Source organism: Notothenia coriiceps, unplaced genomic scaffold (genome assembly GCF_000735185.1).
Source record: "Notothenia coriiceps isolate Sejong01 unplaced genomic scaffold, NC01 NC01_scaffold00003100, whole genome shotgun sequence".
In the NCBI taxonomy this organism is placed as follows: Eukaryota; Metazoa; Chordata; class Actinopteri; order Perciformes; family Nototheniidae; genus Notothenia; species Notothenia coriiceps.
In genome coordinates this window covers 91764-104497 of record NW_011335801.1, presented here as the reverse complement: position 1 = coordinate 104497, position 12734 = coordinate 91764, and the positions used below count along the sequence as shown (strand labels likewise).

Genomic DNA, 12734 nt, shown 5'->3' with positions numbered 1-12734 from the left:
CTGCTTTTTGTTTTTGTTATGTTTGTTATGTTTGTTTATACTCCTGTTCTTCCTTGTAAAGCGACATTGGGTCTCATGAAAGGCGCTATCAAAATCCAAATTATTATTATTATCATGCTAAGCTAAGTGTCTGCGGCAGAGTCCTGCACGGGTCTGATTTTCAAGACCCGCTCCCGCCCCGCACCCGCGACGTGCAATACCGAACCCGCCCCGCTACCCGCACATATTGCCAATTAGTTCCGCAGCCCGACCCGACCCGTCGGCACAGGATCCGCAACCCGACCCGAACCCGCATATATATAAGAGCAGTGAAAACGTGCAATTATTAACACACGCAGTTGCATATTTGGCTCAAAAAGCCTGGGATGTTGGTTATTTTCTGCATCTAGGATGACACCAAAAGCCTCCCAGACGTTGGATTTTGCTCTTGAGGAAGAGTTATTGAAAATGCTGTATTCTCCGCTATAGAGAGCTTCACCTCAGCCATTCAGAATGTGGTGCGCTCAGCAGCAGATTGATGCGCTGCAGAGGTTATGATTATGCTCGGTCCGGCGGGGGAGAGGTCTGAGGATTTAAACATTAAACTAAATTATTATTATTTAAATATATTTATTATGCAACACCCGCAACCCGACCCGCATCATCTTTGTTTTACCCAGAACCAAACCCGGAAAAAAGCGTTTGAAAAAATACCACCCGCGAATCACCTTTTTTGCGGGTCACCCGTCGGGTACCCGCGGATACCCGACCCGATGCAGGACTCTGACGCACGCACGCATGCACACACTAGCTATGGTAGACAAAGCTGGTCATAGTGAAGTTTAGGAATACTCCTGAACAACCAATACATTCCAGGCGCTAATAAAAAACATTTGGAAAAACATTGCGTATCTGATTGTTAGTGCACATGTGAGTATGTGTATTTTAGCACTCTAATAACCGCCTGTACACTTTTTCAGATTAGACTGTATTTTATTTTATTATATATATATATATATTATTATATTAGCAAAAGTATGCAGCCTTGCCGCATTGCCTCTATTTTTTCAAACTGACTGACTATTCTTGCTCCCCCGAGGGCAGTCAGATCAGATGACAGCTGTATGAAGCAGCTCGAAGAAACAAAACCACAGAAGTGAAAAGTAATTAGCTGTTTTTTATGCAAGAATCTCAACCTCGTGCTGAGCAAAGAGCAAATCTCATTTCATACGAATGCAGCTTTGCAGAAAGCTTAGGATGAGCTTCGGTTTTAAACTAAAATCCCCAGAAAGTGCCAGTCACACTCAGTATTTGTGAGTCCTAATTTTATCGGATCGCTAGAAACACGCTGTCATTAGACTGGTAGGGGCTGTTACTTGCTCTACTCAACCCCCCTCCGTTTAAATAGACTCAGTAGTGCCCCCTGCTTCTGTGGAGAATAACTCAGGACATTTGTGAGAAAATACTCAGCAAAAAACGGAATTTTCCTGCCAAAAGTCACATGATATTCTTTTTCTCTGTAGGATTTATTTGTTGTACTCAAAAAAAAAAAAAAATTGTATTTGTAAAACCTATGCTGTATTTGTTTCTGCGTTTGTATTCGTAGAAAATATTTGAGTGTACTTGTGTACTATTTGAGTGTAACCTGTGCTGTATTTGTGAAAAATGTAAAAAAAAATGTCATGTGTTTGTTTGATAGATACGCTGTATTTGCAAAACTTAATGCATTAGTTTGAAGATGGTGATTTGATTTTTGCAAACTACACTGTGTTTCTTAGTATCATAAGGCATCTGTAAAACACGTTTATTTTGTTTGTGGAGTAATGGCAGGATATTATCTCCATACTAGAGAGGGGAAATTCTTGGTCACTGCATGTGGATGCAAATATTTTGGATTTGCAATTCAAGTTTGCAGGAAAGTTAAGTCCTCTTCAGGTTTGCCACTGGAATTAAATACGCCTTTTACTTAAAGGAATCTCCAAAAAGATAAACCTGTGAGTCCTAGTCCAAAATATATCACTAAATACTTTCATTTCATTATGGAGATATATAGATCACTCACAGACTGTATTATGCTTTTCAGTCATAAAGTGCATTATGATTATATCGACAACAAAAAAGACTACCCACTGTTTTCTTTTGAGTTAAATCATCTGTAAAATACATTTAATGTGATCAGTACACACCATTTTTTTTTTATAAAGATGATATATCAATCTATTTTAACTTTGTGCATTCTCTTTGACAGAGTTCCTTGAGTTCATGAAAGGAGTTGAATAAACAATCCAGCGTCCTCAAATTGCAGCATCTTCCATTCCTTAGGACATCATTCCACCTTGTGTCTGCGTCTAACAAAACCAACTGTCCTGTCACCTATTCTCAAAGAACCCCACCCAGGCCCTGAAAGGTCATTGACCGACTGACTGAAATAGCTTTACTTCTGATAGCGATGATTCATCAAAATGTCATAAAGACTGTTAATTAAAAAGATTATTATAATTGTGTCTTGTGTCTGTTTGACTTATTTGATTATTACAAAGATGACACAGAATTTATTATTTTAAGAGGTTATAGATTAGGTGATTTAAGATCCTACAAATCTGAAGGCGTTTACAGCCAGTTGATTATGGTAATGAATGTCTACTTGTATGCATTCTGTTGAGATTAATGTAGTATGCACAAAGTCAAACACTTTGTGCATACAAAAGTATGCACAAAGTGTTTGACCAAACATTCCCTCTCAAGTCAGAACTGAGGTCACAAAAAATAAATATCGTTCCAGGACAGGCTAACCAATGAGCACCTGCATGTGCACATGAGATGAAATGAAATATGCACCATTTCAGCCCAGATTTAAACTCCTGGCAGGACAAGCTCGAGCTCAATTCTCGCACTGAATAAAAAAAAAAGTGAGGGAGGGACTGCAATATAAGAGGGAAAGAAAGAGAAACTTTAAAACTGTTCAACACAAAAGTTATGATGTGTAAAGACTGATATTGTTCTATAATCGTCTGAAACTGTTAAGTCATGATGTGAAACGGTTAACAAAGAAAAAGAGAAACTCAAGCTGCTGCTACACTTTATTTTATTTATCTAAAAAAAAGCACATTAAAGATGCACACATTTTCAAAAGCTATTTTATTTATTTTCTCTATTTTATTTTTAAATGCAGCCCAAGAGGAACATTACACATATCCACAGTATTTACTGCATATCTGTATAGTTCAATGTTAATTGACAATAAATATTGTTGTTTTTGAATTGTACTTTCTTTATTTGATTGGCAGTCAGTTGTTGTAATGACATGCAGACGTTGATAAAACTGCGGGCTACTTCAATATATCACACTAATTCATAAAGCAACTTAGACATTTTGAAGTTCCGGACCTTTGCATGGGGAGATTTTCTCTAACTGGACCTCGTTGAATTTTAGGTGCATACCCCTGGTGTATAGTGTTGTAATTCATTAAAACAGTAGTTGACAGATCGTTGACATTTTGTTAGCAAGAGACAAAAGGCAGTTGTTATGTTCAGACAATAATTTCCACGTAAAGCTCCATAGAAAGCCCCATTTATTAATTAATACATTATTTAACATTAGACAACCTTAACATACTAACTCTCACATTTTTTGAGTAATCTGTTTGCCTGTAAAATTAAGTATACCTTTCTATGGGCTATGCCAGAATACAAATTCATTTATTTAAAGTTTTTCTTTTTGAATAATTTAGATTCCACCATAAACACGTTACCACTAAGTGACGTTCAGGCCAAATGGTCCATAAAAATACCAAGCCTTCTTTAGACCTTTGATAAACAAACTATAATGAACTTAAACAAAGATACTTAATTGAGATTTGATAGCACTTGCATTGATAATTTGCTGGGTGTAACAAACAAATTGACAAATTGTTTATGTCTGAGGTCATTCTTATAATTGTTTTTAAAAGTATGATTTAATCTTCATCATATCAACTTTAGTGTCTATTCAACACAGTTCCCATCCCCTCCTCCCACATACACGATTACACATACAGTTATTCTCTGACGGAGGTGCTTTTATACATTTCCTATGTCTGTTTATGAATAAGTTTGACCCCACTGCTGTAGATGAGCTGTTCAGACCTAATTCTCTGAGGCAGACAGGAAGACAGATTTTTGTAAACGCCTCCACTCTCTTTTGCCTGTCAGTGAGTCTGACATATGTGCCACACACTGAACCACATACAGTAACACAACAAAAGGTGACAAAGCCGGGCTAAAAATATCTTGATTAACGCGGAAGGATTTGTTGAAGATAATTTACTGGAAATGTAGTGGCAAGTAATTTGAAGTGAAAGTCCACTGAGAATTTCAAATAAATCGGGAATTCTCTGTTACAAGATAACTTACTATAGTTTATTAGCAATTCTCATGACATTAAATAAAGATAATGAATTATCTAGCCGATAAAACAATGATAATGTAATACTTTTCCAAGTTATATTTAATAGTAAACTTAATATCTACTAAATATCTTTGAGGTTTTAGAGATGGCAGTGTGTCAACTGTTTAGTCCAACCGCACAAGACTGAAATAAATCAGCAACTTTTGGATGGATTTCCATGTTGTTTGGTACAGATATTTATGATCCCAAGATGATGAACGCATTGACTTCGGTGTTGAATGCCACGGCATGTGGTCCATTCCTTGACCCTTACCTCTAGAGCCACCAGCTGGTCAAAGTTTTCACTTTCACTGACTTTAATTTATCTTCAACATAGGTTTGCATGAAAATGCAGGAATATAAAAATACATTTGTGTCAAGAAACTTCACTTAAACTGGAAATATAGTAAGAGAATTTAAACTGAGAAAAGACACATTAGCTAAAGCCAATAAACGTGGTCTCAAATGTTCATAATTTAATGTACAACGTCAATATTTTCTATAAATCATTGTTAGATCATGAGGTTTTCCAGGGCCTTGCTAAGGAATTCGAAGCAATGAGTCACTTCATATATACCTCAGGAATATTATGTGGAGATTTATTGTGAGTGCAGTAATTTGAGCTTCTTCCACAAGGGCTCCTTGTACGGTGAAGTACCTCAGCAGATAGTGATAGCCATGCCTAAGCCACTGTTGGATCTGTTATCCTCTGGCCCTCAACCATCTTTGTCTGTATGGTATGTGCCCATCCACAGTCCCATGACCCAACTCCTGGTCTAAATATAAATACCCGAGTAGCACTCCTAAGGTCACATTACGTCATCCCAAGCGACACATTCTCAATCAAGCAGCAGTCGTTGCACGAGCTGTGGACGCGACAAACCCTTTATGATATCCTGGGTAAAAAAAAAAGTCATCAGGGGTGGCTTGATAACGATGGGACACATTAACAGTGAACTTCTGGGGAGAGGGCTTGACCGGAGCTAAAGATTAAATTAAAAAAATCTAAATAGTGCTCTAATATTGATGTACTAAATCATCGAGAATTTTTGCTGACATGGGTAATGGAATTAATAAGGTACAGTATCAAATCTCTACAAAAAATGATTCACCTTAATGACCTTGTTGTACGTTCACAGCCTCATCTTACTTATTTGACTCAATTTCTAACTGTCTTTAGGTTCTGCCTCATCTGTATCTCGGAAATATCAAAGGTAAGATGTCCTGCCTCCTGTCATTTGAGTCTAGAATTAATTTATTTTCAGGATAATGTAGTAGAGTGTGTTTCAGTTCCTCATACAGAGGGGCATGTGGTGAGATGGTACACTGAGCTCAGTTTCTATATAGTGGAGAGGTCACAGTGTAGGGCAGAATGATTGAAGTATAGTATTTTGATGAACAAAACAGTTTTTTATCAGAAGCCGGAGGAAAGATATTCAGGGCTGCTGAGTACGTGAGGGTTGGTGTGGGAGGGGATGTCCCGCAGCGTGGGGGGGTCCCCTCTGCAAACTGTATCCACATCTTTCCATTTGTTTGTTTTTTCATGTGTGCATGCTTGTAATGGTGACTGCTAAAATGAAATATCTTTCAAATATGTACAATTTAAAGTAAACATGACAATTTCAGGGAACCTCTGTTAAATAGAAAAGATGACACACTTTTTCGGCATGTTTTACATCATATGAAACCTTATTGTGAGCAAGTGTGAGAAAGTATGAGGAGACTTAAATTGTCCCAGCCTCTTATAGTGTAAGAAGTTCCCTGGTCTGTTATAAAATGACAATAAAGTAACTACAGAAACAGTGAAGTTGCGAAAAAGCTGTGATGGGAGTTGCTAAGGTAGTTACTTTAGCTTGCGCAGCAAGCAATTTGCGTTAGCAGGGTTTCTTATTCTGCATAGACCTAATTGTTGGATTAAGATAGCCTACTGCCTATTGTGTGTATTGTAGTTAAATTGGCAATATGTCATACATCAAAATAGATATGTAAAGATAAAAGCTAGGAAAATATCAAAAAGTAACTTTAGTTTTAACATTAGCTGAGGATATCTCACCAGCTAACATTAGCTTATTAGCTCTCTTGCGTCTATTTTGCCTTCTTTTTCTAGTTACTGCTAATTTGACATGGTGTTTTCACAGAAATCCAACATTTCTATTACAATTATTGTATAAGGTGAAACACCTTTAAATCTTGAGCATTTAGTGACTGTGTTTCTGGCTTCATTGGGCAGCTTCACTGGCATGTGCTCAGCAGAGACAGTTGTTGGCATTGTGTAGCGCGTGAAAATATTTATCTCATGACCAACCCACTTGTGGTCTTGTCTCTTTATGACCTTCATATCACTCGCTTAGAGTTACACAATCAGATTGTGTTTACTTTGCAGCTAGCATAAAGACTTATATTGTAGCCTACTCGTTTATTCATCTATGTTTCAATTGTATCAGGGTTTGTTTTGGTTTTGCAATTTGTACAAACTCATATATGTGTTGAATTGGGGTAAGTGTAATTAATATAGCTGACAGGAAAGTTCACATTCAATTATTTTCTAAGGGTTGAATTAGCATCCTGCAAACGTGCAAAGCATGAGAAAAAGTTGCTCAAGACACATCTGTCCAAGGTAGAAAACATTTGGCTTCCTTTTAAAGAACAAAATTTGATTAGAAGAATTACTGTTTCTTGCTTCTGGGCCAAGCTGTTGTACTGTTTTAGAAACATTGGTTTTCCGGTTTTTCTTTCAGTTGAAAAAAAAGGGCAATTTTAAGGCCCTATTTGCTTGGGAGAGATCAGGGGAGGGGGGTTGTTGTAGGGTAGAAACTGCTTTATTTAGATCGGATCTGACATGGGGTGATTTGTGATTGGAAGTAAGGAATATTTTAGATGTCGGATTTCTTTGTGCTCTGCAGATGCACGAGACCGGGAACTGTTGGCGCGGCACAACATTACCCACATCCTGTCCATCCACGACACAGCAGCACCCATCCTCGAGGTGAGCTGTCTTCTCTGTGTCTTACTTCGGCCTGTGGGACTCTCTGACCCCAACATTGATACAGCTATTACGTGTACAACCTCCCCTGAATTCTCTGTAGCTTTATTTCCTCCTAAGAGCCCATATGCTTGGTCTGAAATTATGAAATGTTTGCAGCATACATGAGATACCATTTTTTCAAAATCAATCTTCATCAGGGCTTTAGCCTACAAAAAAATAATCCTTATCTATTCATCTTTCAATTAATTCTCCAATGGCTTAGTCTGAAAAATTGTTCAAAAAGTGAAAAATATCCATCACAATTTTACAAATTCTGAGGTGACTTCACTTGCTTCAGTAACTTGAACCAGCTTTTGTTTCAGCTCTAATATGTATTATATAATTGTTATCCTCAGATCTATCACATTTAACCACAGATTTAGTTGCATTTTGAAAGGATAAATATGAGACAAAGGGTGGTGTGATAAGCTCTACTCAAAAGTCAGATTTTCAGTTCAGATGGACCACTTCAATTAATGTGAAAGTTAGATGGTCTTTTCAATTCTGCACGGAAAGTCCTTTTATCTTGTATCAGTCAGAAGACCTGGAATTCACCAGGTGTCTCTAAATAAGCAGTTTTCTGGTTCACTTCAATATTGTATAGGATTCCATGAATACTTGAAAATTTGTTTGCCAATTTCAGTCTTTAGTGCAGCTGTGATGCAGATGCAAGCAACCAAACCTTTTTTTTTTTTTCTCACACAAGATGCTTTTAACTCAGTATCTTGTAGTCCATAAAGTCTTGAAAGTGCAACTGTGTTTAAAAAAAGAAAAAAGAAAAAGGCTGCTGACTTTTCACAGCTGCATCTATACGTGGCGATTTGTGTGAAGGGGAGAGAAAGGTGTTTCTTCTTGTGTGTCAGGAGCAAGTGAGTGTCGAAAAAGAGGCGATTCTACTGTGAGAACCTTTGGCTGCAGAAATAAGAATATAACATTTGCAAAATCTGTTCTTAGAGATATACAGTTTTATTCAGAGATTTTATTATTCAACGATCCATTTAAGTTTAATTTAATCATCCTTTCAAATTGAATGAAATGTCCATCTCTCTCCGTTTGACTTGTTTCTGAAAATCCTGATTTCTAGTGTTTGCTTTCACAACTTTCATCTTTTCTTGTTGAAAGCGAGCATGAGAAGTTCTCAGAGATATCTGTACACTTTCCCCATCCATGCTAGTATCATTGAACTCTGAAGAGAAACAGCAACTTGTGTAACAGTATCACTACACAAACTGGTCAACCACCAACACTTTTTAAAAGGATTTAAGATTGAAATTAAGCCTGAGTCGCTGAACTGTGCTACTCATGATTCAGCAGCTCTTTACAAATCTTTGATCATGATCGTTAGATTGTTCTCACATTCAAAAGCTATTTTTAGCTTTGTGGCATAATAATGACTCAGGTCTGTTTTTACCAGTTTAGCCCAAATGGCCAGATGCGATGGTGCATTTGCATACCTAACAGTCAAACTGCTGACAGATTGATTTCTTGTAAGAAACGGTGATGGTTCCTGCGAGAGGAAAGTAGAATTTGCAATTTGGTGATTTTAAAAACACTGAGTCATGGTCTTGATGAGTTTTAAGAGCGATGGTGCAAAGATACTTCTCAGCATTTGTTTTACATAACCTCACAATTAAACTAATGTAAGAGTTACATGCTGGGTCAATATGTACGTCTGTTAGTAAGTGTGTGTGTCTGTATATGCTTGTGTTTATGTGTTTGTGCGAGTACTTTGTCTGGTTTGTGGTGTGTGCGAGCTAACCTGTCTGGAGCACTTCCAGAGCTCGATGTGTCCCAGAGGACTCAGGGGTTTTTGCAGCGGTTCAGTCATAACCGGACAAGGTAGTTTCTGTCCACTGCATGTACCATCAGCTGCCAGGTGCATGTACAAAAACACACACATTACACAAACACACATGAATATCATTAAGTTGTGACCTACCATGCCAGCAGGGTCAGAGGCGCAAAGTTTCAGGGGCCGTCCCATACATTGAAAAACAGGAAGTGTCTAAGACCCCCGAGTTCTAACAGATGACGTATAGAATTCAATGGGAAATCTTCATTTATTAAATCAAAAATGTTTATTTGAAAAAATACAGTTTTATGTTTTTTAAGTCTAAACTCCTCCCCCTTTGCCCTTTAGGAGATGACATACCTGTGTATATCTGCTGCTGACAGTAGGCTGCAGAACCTGTGAGTACTTACACGATATATATATTTATATACACATTTTATATTTTAGGCTCACTGTGTTCGAAAGTAATTCCATTTAGGATCTGATATACGATACGATACGATAATACGATACGATAATACTTTATTCTATATGATGGTTTGTGTAATAAGAAAATACAAGTCCTACAAGAGTTTGGTCAATTTTCTTTGTGATGTCTGGTTTTATGTTTTATGAATTAAATTATTTTATATTTAGGTACTCTTATTCAGGACATTAAGTAACACACATACAGTCCTATTACTGAATGTATCTAAAATAAATACCAAGTGTATTATGTGTTATACTTGGTGAGCAGGTTCAGTAGACAACATTTGATGGAATAAAAACTGCAGAAAAGATTATCACTACTTAATTAGGTTGAATTATCAATTGGAATTGAATACATAGATTAAACAATTAGTAAAGATTTAAGATTGACTGTTTAAGTGTATTTTGATATTGTGTGTTTTATGTGGTTATCTTACTAGGGTTCAGTACTTCAGGGACAGCATCATGTTTATCCACGAGTCCCGACTGAAAGGAGAGGGCTGCCTTGTCCACTGGTGAGTAAAAATACTATGAACTATAATCTTTCTTTGTGTTTTAGTATGTATAACCTTAAAACTGGTGTTGTTTATGAGGATGTTGGAAGGAAGAAGCACAGATATTCAGCTTACATTGCTCTTTGTTTAAAATGAGTAGTATTGGCCTCAAGTGTAAACTTTTTTTTTATTAAACACATTTTCATTTAAAAATGTACCAAAAAAAAAAGAAATTGTTTATGCTTGTAATATTAATCTCATCAAATGTCCAACATTATACCACAGTATTAAAGGAAAAGGGGTTTCACTACTCTGTAAAGTGAATGTGACCTGTGAGACCTGTGTGCCCTCAGTGTGGCGGGGGTGTCCCGCAGTGTGACCCTGGTGGTGGCCTACATCATGACGGGGACGGGCCGCGGCTGGGTGGAGTCTCTGGCGGCGGTGAGAGCGGCTCGGCCGTGTGCGGGGCCAAACCTGGGCTTCCTCCGTCAGCTGGAGGAGTTCGAAAATACAGAACTGACAGAAGTGAGTGACACCTCGCTAGTGTTACAATAATTAACATTTCATACTATCAAATCCCAAAGATTATTGTTCTTTTGTTTACCACTCTATATACGTATTACTTTAGATTGTGGCGGAGTCTGCCATTACTAGGTGTGATTATATAGTGTACCCATGCATAAGGGATTAACAGTACCCCACCCATTTCAGTTAGTGGTTGGTTTGTCCGTTCTGGGCAATTGAACTTGGAGATGCAACATGGCAGGCTCTGTATGAATGACCTGCTCCCTATGTAGATAGGAAGGGCTCCTTCTAAGGTTACAACAACATGATGGTTCTTAGTCTAAGTGACAGTAACAAAAACATAATCATGAATAGTATAATCAATATTTGCCAATAGACCCCTGTAAATCCTAAACAGTACTCCGTTAACACCTTGCTGAACATTGTTTGATTGCCCTCTTTGGTTGAAAGTTCCAAGACTATTCCACTTTTTTTTGGCATTTATGAGGCAAACAGAGGTAATAGGAAGAGACAGGGGGGTGACATGAAACATTTGTCTCAGGTCCCCTGTTACAGTCCCCGGTGTCACTTCTGACAGTTGCAACACCACACACTTCTGATCACACCCTGTTGGCTGTGGTCAGCAGTGAGTGCTGATGCACCTCTAACCCCACACACGCTTCAGTGCACTTTTACCTCACTGGAGCAAGGTGAGGTCTCAAAAAACTACTTTCCGGGGTTGTTGCTCTATAGCAGACAACAAAAATGACATTTGAAAATAAAATTGCCACATATAAAACCAGCCAGGCATGAAACAAACTTTAGCACCGCTCTGAACAGGCACAATCAAATGAGGGACAGAATATCCGACAGTCACAAATGAAATAATGAAACACACTTCAAAGCCATTTATGGTGTTGTCCTCTATACAAAGAGCAAGTGTTACATTGGTATGCTTATCTGATATTCGTAAAGTTACAAAAATTGGCCGATGCAGGCTCCCTATTTTGGAAATCTGATCCAAGTGAGTTAGGAGCGGGTTCAAACACTGTCAAACAATCTGATAAGGATGTCAATTGAACCATGCTGACCCCCTTAAGTTAAATTGCCTAAACCACTAGGACTGAAATCCTCCTTTAGAGACCCCTCTCTGTCTTAATCTTCCCTCAATGTGAAACACTTTCCAACTCTTTCATTCTGTCACAGCTGTCAGTTCTTCATCTGACTCACTCCTAAACTCCCCTTCTCTGCTTTCCCCCTACAGTATCGAGCCTGGTGGAATGACCGATACGGGAAGAACTCCTTCAACGATGATGAGGAGGTGGAAGACCTTTTGAACCGGAAATTAAACGGTGGCAGCAGCAACGATACCTTTACAACCTGCATTTCTCCACTGGGCACGAGTAGCACATGAGAGTCTCGTCTTTCCTGAACTCAAGCAGCTGAGGGACTGTGCTCGGACCATTACAACCACTAAGACCAGCTGTTTGCCTCAATCACAGGACCTGCAGAGAGAAGCTACAGCAGAGACACGTTATGTATATATTACATCATCTCATGTTCGCAAAGGAGTCATGTGAGTGGGGGGGATTTTTTTCCGGCCATTATCTCAGTCCCCCCCTTGTCGTGTCGTGTCCTCGCCTCAAACTGTCAAAACAACACGCAAGAGCAGCCAAGCATGACACCAAGGAAATATATGTACATATACAGTCCACAGAGTGAACATGTTTAACAGCGATCTCTCCCCCTGTTAGTTACGTTATGCTGTGTCCTCTACTTGAAAAATGAGTATTATGCGTTCTATATAGACTGTGTTAAAGCTGAAAAATACTGTGTCTTCCAGTCAAACAGTATCAGAAGCTGTATTTATTGCAGTTTTATTTACGAATGTTTATTTTTGTTTGTACTTGAAACGCTAGCCATTATAGGAAGGATTAACAGTAAGAGCCTGGTTTTAATTGTAATGTCTAACAATTTATTGTGAATGATTCCCAACCATTTTGGCTTCCGTGAATTTACTTTTTATGTAATAAATCATTAACATTA

General features: G+C 38.1%; 2 protein-coding genes across 2 annotated transcripts in view; both read left to right on the top strand.

Annotated features, from left to right (window-relative positions):
* tnnc1b (troponin C type 1b (slow)) overlaps positions 1 to 2483 on the top strand; it is a 6742-nt gene extending 4259 nt beyond the window's left edge. The window contains exon 6 of the mRNA XM_010766112.1: positions 2228 to 2483. Coding sequence (XP_010764414.1) covers positions 2228 to 2259 — 32 coding nt within the window. The 3' untranslated portion in view covers positions 2260 to 2483. The remainder of the gene's footprint in view (positions 1 to 2227) is intronic.
* A 2753-nt stretch (positions 2484 to 5236) lies between these two features.
* On the top strand, positions 5237 to 12734 carry LOC104941072 (dual specificity protein phosphatase 22-B-like). Its single transcript, XM_010766111.1, has 7 exons — positions 5237 to 5483; positions 5586 to 5619; positions 7309 to 7391; positions 9571 to 9620; positions 10131 to 10205; positions 10538 to 10709; positions 11953 to 12734. Exons 1-7 carry the CDS (start codon positions 5463 to 5465, stop codon positions 12100 to 12102), a joined length of 585 nt encoding a protein of 194 aa, XP_010764413.1. The 5' UTR covers positions 5237 to 5462; the 3' UTR covers positions 12103 to 12734.

Bases quoted from the DNA above. Each gene is read 5' to 3' on its own strand.
- LOC104941072 (XM_010766111.1), top strand. From the start codon at position 5,463: ATGGGTAATGGAATTAATAAG. The intron at 7,392-9,570 runs GTGAGCTGTCTT...TTTGCCCTTTAG, and splicing joins CAGCAGCACCCATCCTCGAG to GAGATGACATACCTGTGTAT. The intron at 10,206-10,537 runs GTGAGTAAAAAT...GTGTGCCCTCAG, and splicing joins GAGGGCTGCCTTGTCCACTG to TGTGGCGGGGGTGTCCCGCA.